The sequence below is a fragment of the Micropterus dolomieu genome, linkage group LG09 (assembly GCF_021292245.1).
Source record: "Micropterus dolomieu isolate WLL.071019.BEF.003 ecotype Adirondacks linkage group LG09, ASM2129224v1, whole genome shotgun sequence".
In the NCBI taxonomy this organism is placed as follows: Eukaryota; Metazoa; Chordata; class Actinopteri; order Centrarchiformes; family Centrarchidae; genus Micropterus; species Micropterus dolomieu.
The window spans coordinates 9,719,970-9,736,353 of record NC_060158.1 but is presented as its reverse complement, the minus strand read 5'-3'; the positions used below and the strand labels follow the sequence as shown (position 1 = coordinate 9,736,353).

The window sequence follows — 16,384 nt, the reverse complement described above, 5'->3', positions numbered from 1 at the left end:
CTACAACCATTTCCCCCATTGCAAGTGGTACGACCACCCCTACAGCAATGGCTACAACCCTTTCCTCTGCTGTAAGTGGTATGAACACACCTACAACAACGGCTACAACCACTTCCCCCACTGCAAGTGGTACGACCACCCCTGCAATAACGTCTGCAACCTCTTCCTCTTCTGCAAGTGGTATGACCACACCTACAACAATGACTACAACCATTTCCCCCATTGCAAGTGGTACGTCCACCCTTACAGCAACGGCTACAACCCCTTCCTCTACTGCAAGTGGTACTACCACCCCTACAGCAATGGCTACAACCCCTTCCTCCGCTGTAAGTGGTATGAACACACCTACAACAATGGCTACAACCACTTCCTCTACTGCAAGTGGTACGACCACCCCTACAACAACGTCTGCAACCTCTTCCTCTTCTGCAAGTGGTACGTCCACCCTTACAGCAACGGCTACAACCCCTTCCTCTACTGCAAGTGTTACGACCACCCCTACAACAACGACAAAAAACACTTCCCCAGTCACCACCACAACCATTTCTTGGACCAATGCTACAATCACCACCCCAAACATTACGGCAATTTCAAATACCACCATGAATACAACTACCTCGCCAAACACAACTATGACAATGACAACCAACAAAACCACCACCCCACAGAGTGGAGGCCCAGACATTAAAGCTTCTCTGCTGTTTTCTTTTGTGCCATCGTTGCTCTACACGCTATGTTCTTGAAAAGTAACTGAGAAAACCCACCAAAAGGGAAAAAAGAATCTTGAGTCACCGTTTCTGAGTGTAAATGAAGATTGAGTTGAACTGAATGCAGATACGCTCCAAAGAAGTGACTGAATGATATGCTTTTTATGCTAAGTATGTATATGTATGTATATTAATGAACGTAATTTATTCAAGTTTAACATAAAAATGTAATGTAATGTATCTGAACTCTATGTGGCATCAGGAATGAATCATTATTGCGAAAGTGATGTGATGATTGAGGCTACTACTGTTTGAATTGTGATTGTTTTACTGTATGTGTACGCCTTATTTATTCAGATATTAAAAATGAATCTAAGACAATATAATTTCAAGAAAAGACAGACATTGTAGTAAAATTTTCAGTTAAATTATTAAGAGAAGGTGTGCCATTTGGAAAGAACACTGTGTATAGATATATAGATCACATCATCAGGATGAAGAGGAAGTGTTGTGACAGATAAAAGTAATAAAAACAAATAACCACACTGCACAAATGAAACATCTAACATAACTTGTATTGTTACATTTCATTGCGTGCATTTATATCAGCCATTTAAACAAGCACATGCAAAGCATGCAATTGAATGAGATTTCATAAAATATGAAAAGTAGCAAGAAAGCTTTTTTTTTAATCTTCAGATCGACAGATGGCCAGCAGAGCCTGTAGATGATCTCCTTTGAATTGTTTCTGTTGGAAAAACATGAAGTTTACATGTAAAAATGTACTTTCCTTAGAAGAATAAAAACATGATATGCATTTTAAAAAGAGCTGTTTTGAATGTTTGGAAAACACACATTTTCACGTCAGTACACATACATGTTGAAGTATTTCAAGATGGTGTATTTAGCACAGTATTATGTGTGTGCCCCACCTGCAGAGCAGTGTAGAGAGAAGTGCCTGTTAATTTAAGGTAGGCAGCTCGGATACACAACAGATCTTCCTCACAGTGAGACACCATAATCCCCTGCACTATTGGCGTCTGAAAGAGTGAAAACTTTTGTGTGTGAAATATATACGACATAGGTTTACCTTAAGCTATTGGTTTAACAAAGTTTTGCTTTTTCTGTGGTAGGAGGCAAAAGGCAAAGGCATGTTTATCTACATATCACACTATACACATATACATTTTATATATATTTACATACCGTACATATATATACACACATAAACACACAGACACACACACACATATATATATAGTATATATAGTATATATTACATACAAGTGACAAAAACAATGTACCCTTTTCCTAAATTAATAACAATAAGTAGATTATTAGACATTTTATTAGACATGTGAACAATGAGCACAACACCTGCAATAATAGTCTTTATAAGTTTGATGATCAATCACTTCATCATAGCATTGTTTAATCTAAATTGTATCACCAATTACCATAAATAATAAAAATAAAAGGGATAATTGATGATGACAGCATCTTACCTTCATGGTTGTTAGTCTTTTGGCCAGGTAGACATCAGGGTTTTGAATGCACTGTACTGTTACGACACAGATATCATGAAACATGGACAGCGCATTCTCATCTCTCACACAGTATCTCAAACAATATTTACCTAAAACTTTCAAACCCAGTTGAATGTCTCCTGTAAACCTCTTCTCCACAGTCTGATCCACCATCTTTCCGCTCTCCAGCTCCAGTCCCATCAGCACTATCAGTAATGGACAAGGTCAGAACAATGAACATCAGTCATTCACATAAGAATAATACATTACAGCCTCACCTTTGTTAAGATGGTCTGAGTCTCTAGAGGTCAGTATGTCAATCCATGGTCCTGCATCAGCTTTTTTCCCATTTAGTGACACAGAAAGAGCCTGGAAGAAAAGAAACACAGTCAAAGGGGTGAAAACTCTCTGTCTGGATTACAACCACTACATGCTGCATTCAATTGCTTGTATCATAAATGCCATAATAGTGCACTGTAAATGGAGTGCATTGTGCCTGCTCAATAATATTATCATTAGAAAGTACTGATTATTTCTGTTTACATCCACTTGGACCACAGTATGTTTGTGTAAAAGTATCATGGATGATATTACCTCAACATCTCTTTGAACCACACCAGCAATATTTTCTTTCTTTTGGGAGAGAAGAGTGAGAAAACAAAATTGCAATTTCTTTCAGAAGAACCTGTCAAAGAAATCCTATTTCTACATCTCCATTATCTCATATCCAATGTTTTTAATAATATGAATAGTGAGGGGTGACGAAAATATAAATAACCAAATTACATTTAGCAAAGCCACAACAAGTTTAGCAAAGTCTCCACTGGTTTCCCCTTTCAGTTCCTTCTCCAGGTCCTTCTTATGAACTGAAAAGAGGGACACACAAACAATATGACATCAGATTATTATAGGTTTAAAGGAAGGAAGGACTAGGGATGTTCTGTGACTTACAATGTTGGTATGCAGTACTGATTTCTTGAAGATGCTTTCCAGATCGTGTGCACAGGATCTCCAGTAGTGTTTCCTCATCTGTGCCTAAACCCTGCACACACAGAAGCACATACATCCTGCATGTGTATCCTGGGATATGACTGACAGAAAAATGTAAAATATCCTCCTCCCCACAAGGTATTCATGAATACACACATTGAATCACCAACCCCAAGCACCCCAAAATATGGGAAAAAAATCAAAAACCCACTCACCACCATGGCCTGTTGCAGGCGTAGAGCTTCATATTGCAGAGGAGGCATCAGCAGTTCCAACAATAGAGTCACCAGATCTCCAGCCAGAGCTTTCTTAACACCAGCTGCCAGGTTCTGGTACAGAGTCAGAACAAATACTGATGTTTTCACATATCGTAGACATTGTCTCTAGTTGTCTGTTGACTCTCACTTTACCAATCAGACCAATCAAGTAGATTGAAAGGTAAATCAACCCTAAAATATACAGATGAAGGACAAATGAAACTGAAAAAAAGAGTGGAGAAACCATCAAATGCAGATGCTTCTGTGCATCTGGACTGGTATGAAAATGATGTGAAACATATCTACATCACCAGATGTCAACCCAGTTTCACACCTATGAGAGATTTTGGACCAAAGACAATACTCTCCACCACCATATCCATAAAACCAAATTATGTACAGTTGCAGGAAAAAGTATGTGAACCCTTTGGAATTACTTGGATTTCTGCAAAAAAAAAAAAAGAAGAAAGAAATGTGATCTGATTTTCATCTAAGTCACAACAATAGACAAACACAGTCTGCCTAACTAACTAACTAACTCACTCCACACAAACAATTATATCTTTCCATGTTTTTATTGAACACACCGTGGAGACAGTCACAGTGCAGGATGGACTACTGCTACAGGACTACTACATGGTTATTAATCTATTAATTCTCTACCTCACCCCATGTCATTATTTTAACCTATATTGTTTATACTACTCCCTCTCTAAACAAAGGTGTGTTTTAACCTTGTAAGACCAGTTTAAATAATGTTTGATCAGCAAACACTTGGGAATTACAGATGAGCAAACATACATATTTGTGAAATACAGTATTATCATCGCTCTATATTCTGTTGCATCGCATAACATGGATTATTTTGGGGACTATTTTTCATTGGGGGGCTATTAGAACTTTGAAACTCATTCTGAATAATAGTTAGCTTCTAAACACTTTTTTTCATCTTGTAAATTGTTAAATTCAGTAAGAAGTGCTGTTGTAAACATATTCAGGTCATTTGTTTCTTTACCTTTTGTGTGATTTCTTCAAAGGTCTTTGCGATCACTTGTCTTTGGGCATTGTTCCGATTGGTTAGGATTCTCACGAGAGTCCCCGCATCTGAGCCATGTACACAGTGATTGAATTTCAATTATGATGCAGTACTGAATATTTAGCGATGGAGCAAGCAATGTTAAGAAGGAAAAGAAAATAGGATTGTGTACAGCTTTGTCAAACATTGCAGGTCAACAACACCACTCAAACCAGTTTTAATCTACAAGCAGAAGTACCTTTCCTCTCCAACGCTGCCTGGATCTCCATGGCATCCCGGTCCTGGTGGAAATTGGAGAAGGGTCGCACCGTTCCAAGAGTACCCCAACACATATCCTATTTGATAAAAAGGGAGAGAGAGAGAGAGAGAGAGAGAGAGAGAGAGAGAGAGAGAGAGAGAGAGAGAGAGAGAGAGAGAGAGAGAGAGAAAGAAACCAAACAAATTCTGGAAATTCCAAGACTGGAAGATTAAGCATAAATCCTGCCATTGGACACACATCCTGTCTGTTTTGTGTACAAGAAAATAAGCAAGGTGACAATGGTTTTGCCCAGACATACTTTGAAGGTGTTGGCAGAAGCTGAGCAATCCATCAGTTTTTGTGTTTGAATTTAAAGGATGTCAAATGTTCTGTTCTTTACTTCTATTGCGACTAGTTTGGGGATGGTTTGAAAAGTTGTAGGTTGCAGAATTAGTTTGAAAGCATAAGAACTGAACTATTCTTCAACAGGAAACAAAGTATAATATTAAACATCATCTTCAGCACTGCACTGAAACACAAGTTCACATTGCAGCATGCCTGGAATCATTGCGTACTTAGTGACTTTTGTAGATAAGGGTAGGTATGCACATAATCAGAGAACACGAGACAGCATAAGTTACCTACAAATGTGACGCCTTGGTAAACAGAGTTATAAAGCAATAGCAGAGGGAAGACAACGCATAAAGTTCTTACATAGGATTTGAAGTAGTCCGGGTCCATGGCTTTATTTTAACTGCATGAAAGAATGTGAGTAAGAGATAAATTGAATTTATTTCAGGAATTGAATTAAATAAATGGTACATTGGCACAGCATGACACCCAGTTTGGTGATTTGAATAGTAGGAGGGGAACCTTTAGATTAATCTCATTCTGAATTAGCATTTTTGTTCAATGAATCACTTGATGATAGTTCATTCATGAAACTAGTACAGTAGTTATCTCAACAAACCAGTTATGTTACTTCAAGTATTTGTCTATAAGGGACCAAGACACCCAACATGCCAAAACACCTGTATATTTGCTTAGAAAATATGTATATTTTTCCTACCTGTACAAGAATGTTGTGGCAGCTGTGGGAAGGTGCGGAAGTGGAGTAGTTTTACTACCTTCTCTGATCAACCTTGTATCTCAGTCCCACCCATACTACGCCACACCTGCTGCAGTTCACCAGTCGGTGCACAGTGTCTTCAAAGTTTTGTCAACACTATTGTTCTGTAGAATTACTATGACCACCCACTTGCAATAATGCTGCCATTCCTTGCAGATGAGGAATCCAGGCAGTCAGGTTTGTTTACAGGTGAACTTTTTTGTGACCTGACCATGCAGGCTGTAGGCCAAAAATGAATTATCAGTCATGAACTGTTACTGTTCTTTTCATCAAGATGATTAAGAAACACCAACAGGCAGCATGTCAGTCATCTCTGTAAGTAAGGAAGTTGTTTAAGGATGAATTCAGGGATCTGGTCATGCTTATGTATATAACCTGATGGCCTTTTGCCTGAAACACCTGAAAACTAAATTGTGTCACAAGAGCTAACAAAAGGTTGTCTAAGTGATAACAATCCGATACTCCAAAACTCTTATCCGCCCTTTTTCCCCAGTCAAGAGAGAATGAAGAAAGGAGAGTGAGAGAGAGAAGAGAGAGAGACAGACATATCACATTCACTTTCAGGCTCATCAGGCACAAATTACAGGCCACATAAATTACAGTCTCACAGACAAATGTATAGTCATTTCCATCTAAAGTCATTTCCATCAGAAAAAAAGGCCGATGAGACCTCCCGAACAAATGTATTCCTCTTACAGTTTTAATTTGTCCAGTCCTCTGTGCTCAGACCTGCTGTTCACCTGCAGAGCACAAAGAAAATTATCTACAGGAAGGTCTTCTGACTTTTGGTAGTATTAACATAAGCTATACTCAACATCCATTTCAAAAGGAAACATTTTGGAACATTTGAAACAGACAAAATCCTGAATCAGTCAAAATACAAATGCTAAAATATGCTCAAAGAGCAGTTGAAATGGAAGTGCTGAAAGGAGTTTAGGTTTCAGTTCAAGTGTAAGCACTGAATGAGGTTTAAGTATTAATTTAAGTGTGTCATTTGAAGAGATGAAAGCAGCTAATTGTCAGTTGATGTGTAATCACTGAAAGTGGCCATGTAGTTTCCCTTGTGTTTACCCCCTCCTTGTGTTTCAGTTTTCCTGTCTGTGTTTGTGTTGGCAATGAAACCATGCGAAGAGAGAAGAAATGAGGAAATATTTTTTTACATAAATGAGACGTCCTTTCCTTCTGAAGCGTCACGTGAAGCAACATCCGTTTCTGATCAGTTACCACTGCCCAGCAGCAGCAGTGTTTTCTCTCTGTAGCTGTTAACAAACACCTGCATTCTATATTTACACTGTGTCCTGCTCAGAGGCATTTCTACCTTGGTGTCCTTTGAACATTGGAAACGATTGTAAAGTATCTTAGGGGGCTATTTAGCTTTTATTTTTGTGATGGGACAGTTGAGAAAGAGATAGGAAATGTGGGAGAGAGAGAGGGAGGTGACATGCAACAAAGGAAATGATTTATTGGGCTAAATGTTGCAGGGATATTCAAATGATTTAACTCCTATCAAAGCCGACACTCAGGAATTATCAGCCTCAGATGTGACTGAATGGAAATGACGCAGAATTATGTAAAAAGTGTTCCTCGTTGACAGACAGACCCTATGACTCTCTGACTTTAATTGTACCCATAATAAAAGCTGATGGGAAAAATATTTTAACAAGCAAGGTATTACTGAAGGGGTGTCAGGATATTCATGAAATAATGCACATTAATTTTTAACATATGCATGCATTATGCAAGCAGCCAGTGAGCTAACTCGTTTGCCTGCCAGCAACTCCTTCACTTTTTGCAATTAAACTCTTTTCTACCAGCTCTTTCCTGGTCTGTGTCCTGCGGTTAGGTCTTCATTCAGAAAGCAGTTAAAATATCAGTTGATGTATAACCACTGAAAGCCATTGAATTGTCATTTGACAAGAGATGAAAGCAGTGGAAAAGTAGCATAAAAAGTAGAATAAAATTCAGAAAAAGTGTTGATTGACACATGAGAAGTGAAAGCAAAAAATGATGAAAGCTGTTTCGTTTAAGGTGCATGTTAATTAAACAGTTAAACTTGAAAGTTGAGGAGCTGAACTACAGTGAGTGTGACAATGTCACCCCTGAAAATTAGTGAGATTCCAGGCACCTTGTAACCTCCACAGAGTGCCAATGACCTGAGACATGATAAGTCATGATAGTTTTCACTGATGATGCTGTGCTCTACATCAGTTTTTACAGCTCCATTTTAATAAAAATGAAAAAAAACAGGATAAATGTTTGTAGTAAGTGGGTTTTTAGTATGTGGAGTTAGTATTTTTAAACACGTCAAAACAGATTGTATTTACACATCATGTTACAAAAATTATCCAATCTTTTGAAATCAATGTGTCAAATCTGTTTTATTTAACATTTTTTATTTCATATTTTTAAACCCCTCCCTTACCTTCAACATCATATCTTTAGCATCAAATATTAACATTACAGCTGATGCTGGTAACATTTCCGTGTAACAAATTTGACATAAAACAACAACTATTCATAAGACAACAAAAATACAACAAGAAATAGAGTAACTGGACACACACAACCCATTTCATTGCCCTGCACAATGCAATGTGATATATTGCATACATAACTGCAACATTTCCCACAAAACAAATATTAATACATACAGCCCATACAAAAATACTTTAAAAAACACAATAAAAAAAGCATAGCATACATTTCTTGCACACTACACATTCACTTGGCTTCATTCGTCTCCTATCTGTATAAAGCATTGTTTGCCACTTCCTGCTCACTCCAGGAAAACAATTTCCAGAAGAAATTAAAACTTTGTTTGCTCCATCATAAACAAAGTTATGAGAGCATCAACTATATTCAGGACATTTGCATGACCTGGGAATCATTCAAACATGATGATTCTAGTTTGAATACTCAAATTGTTGACAAAAAAATAACAGATCAGATAAACGTGAAAAAGTCAAAGACATAGAATAGGTCAAACCATACACTCAATCACTGGATAGAAATGCACAGTTCCCAGTATATATATATATAGGGAATATTCTGGAGCTGTAAAGAGAAGCACTGTTGATGCACCGCTAAGTAAGGCCTGGCAAAGTTTTTTATAGTAGGTTACAGCAGCTCTATTTCCCACTGTTGGCTTGGCCTCTCCTCGCTCTCCGGCATAATCACCACATGGTCCTTGTCGTAAGTTTTGCCACCTGAGGAAAAGCAAAATAATCATATTGAAAAAGTCAACATCATCATGGCAACGCAGTAATGGCCATATTGAAAAAGCAAAACTATTTTTAGTGGCACAGAGTGTGGGAATGTAACTAAGTACATTTACTCAAGAACTCTTAATTTTACAGTAATTTTTACATTGTTACATTGTTGTTTTTAGCTAAGCAAAGAATCGGAATACTTCTTCCACCACAGCTGATACATTTATTTATTAACGTACAGGGACTAACAGGCAATAGATTTGTTTAGAAAATCGTTCATCAAGATTCATTCTTCATCATATGATGAACTTCAATTAATATTACAGGGAAGCACATAGTCAAATACATGTTTATATGCAGTCAGGCCAATGCTCATGTTTTCTTCTCATACCTTTGACATCCAAGACCATGCCAGGGAAAGTTAGGCTGGTGATGAGGCCACTCATCTGGGCTGTCCAGGTCTGGATAGGCTGCCGGGTCTCTGTCCACAAAACCGCCTTGGATGCCGGCTCTACGTTACCCATCACCTGAAGGCTCATCGTTTGGGACAACTACAACACACACATACAGTACATGATTAAATCTGCTTAAACCTGGGATGACTTGGAAAATTCAGTTCAGGTTTTAGTTTGCAAGATGCTGCCAACAATTTAACCTCTTAATCACACATTACCTTGTTCTTGATGAAGCCGTTCTGATAGAACCAGATGTCGCTCATTGGCTCCACTTCTGGTGTCACCACCACTCGTCCTGATTTCACCTCCTCCACCCCGCCCTGGATAGACATGAAGTGACCCCTCTCTTTGTTCTTGACGCGGAAAAATTGCCGCTTCTGCAAGAGGAAAAATACCCAAAAGGATTGTGGTTAAACAGTCACATCGGTGAATCTTACTACTGCACGGGTTTAGGACATCCCCTCACAGCTAAATCATGTTCTTAAATATCTAAATCACATCAGATTGGTTTAAGGTTGGCTTTCCACAGTTTTACATAATGTTCACCATTTTAAGCTCTGTCTAGTCATTGTGTTAATTTATAAAAGCATGAAACTGATACTGCACTGTTTTACCAACACTTTAATGTGAATGTTAACGTGAAATAACACAATTCTGCCACCACCTAAAAAACGTCTAAAGCTGGCAATTGGTTGAATGTCACACTTTGAGCAAATCATCAACATTTAATATCAAATTCTTCTTATCCATTCTAAATTAAGTTATGCAAGATATGCCACTTTGTGTTCAGTTGATCAGCCACCAATTCTGTCTAAGAAAGGTTTGGGACCAGAGCAGCCAGCCAGTCACAATAGGTTTATTCCCTTTACTTTTTTTTTTATCTTTACACAACAGTACGGAGAATCCTAGATAAAATATCTACAACTTCTGTTGCAGTTGCTCTGTCGTTCGTCGTCTTCTTTTCTAAAGAATTTCCCCTCGGTGATCAATAAAGTATTTCTGATTCTGAAGTGTCAAGAAGACTCTTTAACTCTAATACAATTTAACTTGTGATGGCTAGGATGGGTATTTTGCATTTCTAAATGTGTACTTAAAGGCTATGTTGTTAAAAACAGGCTGTAAACATGACTTATTGACAAACCTGTCTAACTGGGAACATTGAACCAACAGTCTCCAGTGAGCTAAACTTCGGCCAGTTCGTGATTTCAATTGGTTCCAGTAGGAATTGGCGCCCCCTGTAGTTGCTGTGTTCACATATCACCCAACTGCAAAGAAAGAGAGACAAAATTAGAGAATAATTTGTTGCACATGGCAAGCGGCCATCCATTCAAACATTTTAATTACTCCCTTTTCCCATGAACAAAAAGATCTAAGGTCTAGGACAGGGACGCAGTTATTTTTTTAAGGATACTTTATGACTGTTTCTATTTCACTGTTCCGGGTTGGCTCAGTTGGTAGCGTACAAGACTAGCAATCTAAGGGTTGTGTGTTTGATCCGCACATTGGCTGGATTTTTTTTATTCTCAACAAAGTTGAGAAGATACTGTTCACAATATGCTCACAATAAATGTGCATGTGTGCGTCCCACCGATTGGTCTACATCCATCAACCTGTGGATGCTTATTTTAATTTCCCCAGAATCCCCAAGCAGAGGAAATTCCTGCGCTTCTCATTCAGGGGAATCCAATCTCGCATTTCCCGAAGGCTATTTCAGATGTGTTAAGCAAGCTACACTCTTTTGAATGTCCTTCAGAACTTTTCAAAGGTACTTGACACACCTCTGAAATAGCCATCAGGAAATGTGAGAGGTTGGTGGATGTGGACCAATCGTTAGGACACGCACACTCTAGCGCCTACTTTATTGTGAGCGTGTGAAACGGTATCATAATTAATTAGTGTCTACACTGAGTCCTATGCTCTGCCAACTGAGCTAGGCAGGGACACTGATTTCTACTATTAAATTATCCTAAAAAATAAAAAAAATTACTTGCCAAACCATCTATTAGACTATAATTTTGTTATCTGGAGATCTCAAGAGAATTATCCCATTATCACAGGAAAACAGAGTAACTGAAATTTGTTAATGGATGGCCTCTTAGGGCTTCCATACACAGGGACCAAAAGCAAGCATTTTGGTATGGTTGAATTTTTTATTACATTGTTAGAGCTAACTATCATGTTGTATTAACAGACAATTTTCAATCCACTATCAACTTGTGGTTTCATTTAACTATCTTACTGTCATAAAAGATGTTGTTGTTCATAAGTCAACCCAGAAAGCTACTTTGTGAAATACGTCAATGCAAATAAACTTTGGCAAATGCAAACACACAAACCATAAATAGCCAAACACAAACCGACAGAGATCCACTTACCAGCCTCTATTGACTCTGACAGAGAGAATGTGGTTGTTGAATCCCTCTTCAACCATGCTGACAATCTCTGTGTCTGTGGTTATCTCTCTGCCCTCCAGACACTCAAGGCCAAACAGAGAGATGGAGGGCACTGAGAATGTCTAATCAGGGAGAGATGGCAGTTCAGAGCAAGCCAGAGGAATGAATAAATTGCATTTTTTATATGATTGCTTTCTCACCATTGGCACAGCCTTAAAAGAACGGATGGTGCAGTCAGGCGAACATCCCATGCTGGTTAAATTTGGGTATTCTCCATCAGATAAGACATACAAGTTTCCAGAGTACTGTTTATCCTCATAGAACACCCAGCTGAAACACAGGCAATTGAATTATTATGTTTTTTTATTGATTTGCTGTCAGTCATAACCTATCTGTATTTTAAATCCTCCCCAATCTCAACCGTCCGTACATCACCATTAGGAATATTTTATTGTTCACCCTTGCATTAGTGGCCTTTTTACACATTGTTCTTTACTCTATTTCTATTTCACCGACTTTTCCTGCTTGCTATCATTTCTCCTTGGACAATTGTAATGCTTAATCACTCACCTTCCCCCAGACACTTTGCAGGACTTGGTCTGTAATTTTTCTGGCACTGCTTCCTGGTTGTGGTCAAAGATATGACACTCACCCTGGAAGTCTGGCTGAGAGTACAGGATTACCTGACACAGATAGATAGATAGAGGTAATGGAAAGGATAGTCAGAGATTAGATTACCACATTCATAGCCTGAAGCCTTTTATTATTTTTTTAAAGTGGCTTTTTAAGCACTGATTTCCAAAATGCTACTATTGCAATGCTGCTCTGTCCCTGTGAAGGAATTATTTATCTTATTTTCTGCAATCATAGGCCAAGTTTTGGCAACATCATTGCAAGTTCTATTTAAAATGCAGTGTTCTGCCCATACAATTGAATATTTCACTTGCAACATTTACATATCATTTAAATAAAAAGTTGAAAACAAGTGACAGAATAAATGTTGTAAAGTCCTGGCTAAGATAATTTTCAATGGAAAATGTAAATCCACCCATGAGGTCTGAAGCACATTAGTTTCCTGGATTGTTTCATACAAAGAAAAGGTGTTTTCCCTGCATGGAGCAAAGTACAGATGCAGCACATGATCCAGCTTGTGCCAGAAGTGTCGAATTAACCCTTTGTGCTTAGGAACAATGATTGCGGCCATTTTCCATAGTTTATAAGTTATAAAACTTCAATCAGCATCCACTTGGGCATTAGAGATGTATGGGCCAGATTTACTAAAGGTTTGCGTGAGTAAAAGCGTGTGCAAACTTGATATCACCAGCAAATTAACATGTAAGCTGATCTACTAACGATGTGCACACAGAATGACGTCTTTCAAAAGTGCAAAATAGCACCTGTTGTTCATTTAGTACTTTTGCCTAAATAAATTTGCAATTTGGGGCATTTCAATATTATTGTTCAAAGTAGTGGGAGGGTAACAAGCAAATACATTTATTTAGTACATGCAATGTGATCTACCAAGACTAAACGCAATTTCATGTGAGTGCACCCGCATCTGTATTTAATACGTTTGAAAGGAAGGTGCAAACCACCAAGTGTTGCGCAAAGATGGTTGTTGTTATTGTTGCCAGAAGGAGACACAGCCGTAATTAAAGGAAACTTAGCGAAATTAACAATATTAGATAATATTATTCTATATACAATGTCTTGAAATACAATTATTTAATTTTTTCGATGAACTATATGAATAGAATTGTTTTGTTTTTTTGTATTTTCCTTTATCTTTGGCAATACTGTTGAATTAACATTCATGCCAATAAAGCAATCGTTTCGACCTGACTTCTTTTCTCTGTGAGATGGAAGAATTTAGAAAGTTTTGTGGCGCTGCGGAGAGCCCCCACATGCAGTGCATGAATCACACTGGATGAATAAAATTCATCCAGCCAGAACGATCACCAACTGTTTACAGTGAGCCGGTCGTAATAGCAACACAACCCAATGTATGTATCGGAGAGGGAATGGGTGCGTTAGGGTGTACAGGGCCAGGTACAGGAGATTGCAGAGCGACTGTGCACAGTGCGAACGGTCGGTGATTGTTCCCTCTGGCTGGATGAAGCACAACCTGCTGGCATTTCCTCGCGTCTGGGTCATTGCAGCATACTGTTGCAGCCGTTTCTGCTGGGGTTTAACAAATAAGTATTTCAGGTGTGCTGTCCCAAGTACTTAGTGCAATCTCAGGCAGGATGGGCAGGTACATACGATTTCCACATACGCACTGAATGAAACAAACCAAGGTTTTTACGCAATGGCTGCTTTCCCTCCCGACTCTCCATGACGGAAAACCTCATTTAAATACTGCCACCTCCATTGTGTTTGCTCCTGTTGCCATCTACGTAATAATTCTTACTAAATCACCCATAACAGGTATAATTGCACGTTCAATATTTTAGAATGCACACGCAATTTAGTACTATTTAGCCCTATCTGTTTCAAAAACCCTGCCTACCGTGTTCTTCTCCTTAATTTATAAATTCTCAAAGTCATGTCATGCTCTGAGTAGCAAGCCCAGCACACCAAATACCATATATAAGTGACAAGATGAAAAGTATCATAGACTATCCCTTGACTGAAGTGAATTAAACAACATAAAACGGAAAATGTCAATGCACTATAGTCACCTCTTTCCTCATCTTTGAGCCATCACATGGAGCCTAAAAAACACACACAAACATGGGAATAACATTAAATCAATATAGAGATAAGCTTATTTGTTTCATTACAGACAGATAGACTAACTGGCTTACTTTAGAAATTGTTGCCTGTGACTTTCATGACAACCGATATGAATTAGGTTAACTTAGTTAAGCATAGTGTCTTCTTTTTTTTCCCACCAATAGCCAATCTAATCTTATTTGGACACTTAGTGAATCTCTTTAGGTCTCGAAAGGAAATATCCCTCTGTACTGCTGATGCCATTCTCTCCTTGGCCAGGCATCATTAAACAATGCTGTGTAAGATATCCTGAGTTTCCTTAAACCTTCTTCTTGAGTTGACTCGCTTACAGGAATTTCCATCACACTCACCAGTAGGATGGGCTGCACTGAGCAGATGCGAGTGTCCTGAGAACCCCAGTCAGCACAGTTATTGTAGAAACCTTTCTCTAAGATGTATTGGTTCCCTGAGAAATCTACATGGGAATAGGCTATCCATCTGGAAGGAAAACAAACAAGAAACTGATTATTCTAGTACAGTACTACTTAAATAAGTGATTTCACAACAGTGGTAAATACAGTATTTGTGAACTTACGCCCCACTGAGTACGTGAATGGAGCTTGTGGAGGTTTTGTACTCAAACAGTTCAACATCAGGAATGGCCTCCGTCACCTCAAAGGTGTTCTCCTCCTCCATGCCATCCTCTTCTTCTGGCTGCTCAAACATCACCATCAAGGGATCTGTCAGGTCCTGCAGAAGAACAAGACAATGGGTTAACTTACCTAAGTTATTTGGTTATTGCAAACTGCATTAGCTAAAAACTATACATAAATCGTGGGTGGTAATGGTACAATGGATAAGACGCATGTCTTGGGTGCGAGAGACAGGTTCAATCCCCCACTGTGACCCATCCACCATTGTGTCCCTGAGCAAGACACCCCTAGTTGCTCCAGAGGCATGTGACCTCTGACATACAGGTGCTGGTCATATAATTAGAATATCATCAAAAAGTGGATTTATTTAAGTAATTCCATTCAAAAAGTGAAACTTGTATAATGTATACATTCATTCCACACAGACTGATATATTTCAAGTGTTCATTCCTTTTAATTTTGATGATTATGACAACTAATGAAAACCCCAAAAATCAGTATCTCAGAAAATTGGAATATTGTGAAAACGTTCAATATTGAAGACACCTGCTGCCACACTAATCAGCTAATTAACTCAAAACACCTGCAAAGGCCTTTAAATGGACTCTCAGTCTAGTTCTGTAGGCTACACAATCACAGGGAAGACTGCTGACTTAACAGCTGTCCAAAAGAAGACCATTGACACCTTGCACAAGGAGGGCAAGACACAAAAGGTCATTGCTAAAGAGGCTGGCTGTTCACAGAGCTCTGTGTCCAAGCACATTAATAGAGAGGCGAAGGGAAGGAAAAGATGTGGTAGAAAAAAAGTGTACAAGCAATAGGGATAACCGCACCCTGGAGAGGATTGTGAAACAAAACCCATTCAAAAATGTGAGGGAGATTCACAAAGAGTGGACTGCAGCTGGAGTCTTCAAGAACCACCACGCACAGACGTATGCAAGACATGGGTTTCAGCTGTCGCATTCCTTGTGTCAAGCCACTCTTGAACAAGACACAGCGTCAGAAGCGTCTCGCCTGGGCTAAAGACAAAAAGGACTGGACTGCTGCTGAGTGGTCCAAAGTTATGTTTTCTGATG

At 38.7% G+C, this 16,384-nt stretch overlaps 2 protein-coding genes across 2 annotated transcripts; both read right to left on the bottom strand.

Moving 5' to 3' along the window:
* Nucleotides 1-1,332: 1,332 nt before the first annotated feature.
* anxa14 (annexin A14) lies at nucleotides 1,333-4,878 on the bottom strand (the record flags this gene model as incomplete). The annotated part of the gene is given in 11 exon segments (XM_046059465.1): nucleotides 1,333-1,455; nucleotides 1,640-1,747; nucleotides 2,213-2,268; nucleotides 2,344-2,439; nucleotides 2,512-2,602; nucleotides 2,828-2,866; nucleotides 3,020-3,099; nucleotides 3,185-3,275; nucleotides 3,439-3,552; nucleotides 4,496-4,584; nucleotides 4,755-4,878. Coding segments are annotated over 11 exon segments (948 nt in total), but the record flags the coding sequence as incomplete, so codon positions are not given.
* A 3,364-nt stretch (nucleotides 4,879-8,242) lies between these two features.
* On the bottom strand, nucleotides 8,243-15,425 carry LOC123976704 (beta/gamma crystallin domain-containing protein 2-like). Its single transcript, XM_046059052.1, has 10 exons — nucleotides 15,251-15,425; nucleotides 15,027-15,153; nucleotides 14,622-14,654; nucleotides 12,511-12,623; nucleotides 12,141-12,270; nucleotides 11,923-12,062; nucleotides 10,689-10,812; nucleotides 9,766-9,924; nucleotides 9,484-9,643; nucleotides 8,243-9,089 (listed from the first exon to the last, which is right to left on the bottom strand). The coding sequence occupies exons 1-10, from the start codon at nucleotides 15,385-15,387 to the stop codon at nucleotides 9,001-9,003; spliced, it is 1,212 nt and encodes a 403-aa protein (XP_045915008.1). The 5' UTR covers nucleotides 15,388-15,425; the 3' UTR covers nucleotides 8,243-9,000.
* Nucleotides 15,426-16,384: the final 959 nt, after the last annotated feature.

Coding starts and splice junctions, on each gene's coding strand:
- LOC123976704 (XM_046059052.1), bottom strand. CDS start 15,387: ATGGTGATGTTTGAGCAGCCAGAAGAAGAGGATGGCATGGAGGAGGAG. Junction 10,813..11,922: donor GTCAGAGTCAATAGAGGCTG/GTAAGTGGATCT, acceptor CTTTCTTTGCAG/TTGGGTGATATGTGAACACA. Junction 9,925..10,688: donor CAATGTTCCCAGTTAGACAG/GTTTGTCAATAA, acceptor TTCCTCTTGCAG/AAGCGGCAATTTTTCCGCGT.